General features: G+C 40.3%; 1 protein-coding gene across 1 annotated transcript; it reads right to left on the bottom strand.

The window, feature by feature from the left end:
* Positions 1-1,823: 1,823 nt before the first annotated feature.
* Positions 1,824-2,693, bottom strand: LOC132653966 (vomeronasal type-1 receptor 45-like; the record flags this gene model as incomplete). The annotated part of the gene is made up of 1 exon (XM_060383288.1): positions 1,824-2,693. A coding segment is annotated over one exon (870 nt), but the record flags the coding sequence as incomplete, so codon positions are not given.
* Positions 2,694-3,081: the final 388 nt, after the last annotated feature.

The raw sequence follows: 3,081 nt of genomic DNA, 5'->3' as shown, positions 1-3,081 counted from the left end.
TCGCAATGCTGTATACATCACATGTGCTTCTTGCAAAGAATTCTGTTCTGAACGTTCTTTGAATAATTCCTTTCTTTCTGGAGTGTATAACTATTTATGGCAAGAAATGCCTCCTTATTTAATTTGTCACAATAGCTATAACACAGGAAATTGAATTATTTAAATGTTTTAGACATGGTTACATCCTTCAAAATACTGTGAGCTGTCCACGGCCATGATGCATGAGAGCCACCTCATAGGACTCCCTTAAAGACACATTGAGGAATAAGATAAAATAAGATAAGTTTGATCATCTTACCCCATGTCTGCTCAATTGATTATCTTTTTTAGGTGTATAGATTTCATCATGTTTATCATATCTTATAGGTCTATATAAGTGAGTATATCCCATGTTTGTCTTTCTCCTTCTGGGATATTTCACTCAGAATGATCTTTTCTAGATCCCACCATTTGCCTGCAAATTTCATGATTTCCTCCTTTTTGATTGCTGAGTAGTATTCCATTGTATAAAAATACCACAATTTCTGTACCCATTCCACCGTTGATGGACATCTGGGTTGTTTCCAGGTTCTGACTATGACAAATAGAGCTGCTATAAACATGGTTGAGCAAGTGTCCTTTTTGTGTACTTTAACAATCCTCATTTAGAAAGACAGATGGGATGTGCATTGAACGTATGACAGGAGTCTACTGAGCGCATCTGAAAGACTCTAACTAGCAGTGTTTTCAAAGCAAAGACTCATGACCAAACCTTTGGCAGAGTGCAGGGAATCATAAGAAAGAAGGGGAGTTAGTCTGATGGGGAAAGGATAGGAGCTCCACAAGGACCAAATATATCTGGGCACAGGGTCTTTTCTGAGACTGACATTCAACCAAGGACCATGTATGGATATAACCTAGAACCTCCACTCAGATGTAGCCTGTGGTAGCTTAGTAACCAATTGGTTTCCCGAAGTGAGGGGAACAGGGACTATTTCTAACAGGAACTCAATGACTGGCTCTTTGGTCTCCCCACCCCCGAAGGGAGGAGCAGTCCTGTTAGGCCACAGAGGAGGGCTTTGCAACCAGTCCTGAAGATACCTGATAAAACAGGATCAGATGAATGGGGAGGAGGTCCCCGCTATCAGTGGACTTGGAAAGGGGCACGGTGGAGATGAGGGAGGGAGGGAGGGACTGGGAGGGAATGAGGAATCAGGACACCGCTGGGATACAGAGTTAATAAAATGTAACTGATAAAAAAAAGAAAAAAAAAAGAAAAGAAAAAAAATAAGATAAGATAAAATAAAATGAAACAAAAATGCTCTATTTTTTACTTTGTATTAAATGATTGCAATGGGTAAATTAATAGGTATAGAAAATAAGATGCATGTTGAAAGGTAGGGAAGAGTGTTTTTAAAGTTTTTAATAGTTACAAGAGTTTGTTGGATTGGTGAAAAATATTCAAAATACTAATAATGGTCATGTATTATTGTGAATGAAATTAATGTGAAAAAAATCACATACCTGAACACTGGTAAAATGGCTCATTTATTCTATATATTATTTACCATAATAAAAAATTCAAAATTATTTATGGTCTGATCCAAAAAAAAAGCCCTATTTTATCACAAAAGGGATGTGGTTTAATTTTCTGCTACATTTTGTGACCACACAAGTTAGTAAATAATTTTAACAGAAAAAAAAAACATTATATTTTCATGTACGCCGAAGCATGTGAACACTGACTGAGAGTTCTGATGTCAGTGTATTGGGTCCTCTTATAAAGAAACGTGCCCATCAATGATCAATGAATATTCAAACATTTATGTCCTCCCACACATAGACCTGAAAAAGTTAACAACATGTTTTTCAGTGCTCAAGAACACAAAAGGGCTGACTGTGGCATAGATGTGGCCCACAAAGAGTTGGATATAGTAAGATGTTGAATCATTTAGGAACATGGTTCTTGAGCAGGAGATAAAGCCATCCAAGACAGACATCAACACGAAGAAGCTCATGAGCAGAAGGAAGGTCCTGTTAGCTCTTTGCTCTGGGGATGCTTTTGGAGAAAGCCTAGTGCTGTGAAGATGCCAGGCCTGCTTCCTGTGCCTGCACAAGAGAGCCACCATGTACCAAGTCGAGATGACCATAACACTAATAAGAAAGGCTTCCCTGATGGCCAGCAGTGTAGAAAATGTACTTTTCATGTGGTTACTCATGGGTAGGATGGAACAGGACCTAGTAACATACATGAAGTTATTCCTAGTCAAATTAGGAGTGGCAATAATCGATACTAAGAGGTGACTGCTAATGAGCATATAGAGGACACTCAGAAAAAGAAGTGCACATGAGATGTAATAGTGAGATTTGTGCTTGATCTTGGCTAAACAGGAGTTTCTGGGACTGAGGATGATGGCCTGGAGGACACTCAGCAGGCTGGTAGTACAAAGTGAGAGACCTCTAAAAATTCTGTACAGGTAGACAATGAGTTTACATATGGTGTCATCCCATCCCCTCAAAGAAATAAAAATGTCCATGGCTACGAATGCTATGAACAGTAGCATCAGTAGGTGGATTATGGCCAGCAGACCAATGAGCACGTCAGTGGGTCTGGGCCTGTGCCCACGAATGAACTTGAAGATGTAGAAGAGAAGAAGGAAGCTGTTGGCTGAGATTCCAATGCCAATTTCAGAAAAAAAGGTGTTCCTTATGTCAGAATAGTGTGAAGTCATCTTATGTGGAAACAAAGAGTGGCTCAGGAGAAAAGTAAAACAATGACTCACCATGAGGAAGACCACAGACACCACTCCAGACCAGGCTCCTGGCCTCAGGAAAACATGCAGATGCTCCTGAATGCTTATCCTACTGAAGACCTCCATTCTAACTCCTACCCCACAGACCATCCTCCTGCTCTCACTTGTCCTAAGCTGAGCCATGGCTGGACCCTGTGTCCCATGGTGGCTACACCAGTGTGTGAGCTCCCTCAACATTAAAAACTGCAGCAATTATGTGCTTTCATGTTTTGCAGGTTTGGGTTTTGCTGGAGCAGGAGCAGCATCTTACTTGGTTCTCAACCACAACATCTTGAAGGCCAGGTAATTT

Source organism: Meriones unguiculatus, chromosome 5 (genome assembly GCF_030254825.1).
Source record: "Meriones unguiculatus strain TT.TT164.6M chromosome 5, Bangor_MerUng_6.1, whole genome shotgun sequence".
Classification (NCBI taxonomy): domain Eukaryota; kingdom Metazoa; phylum Chordata; class Mammalia; order Rodentia; family Muridae; genus Meriones; species Meriones unguiculatus.
This window is presented reverse-complemented; position numbering and strand designations above follow the sequence as displayed.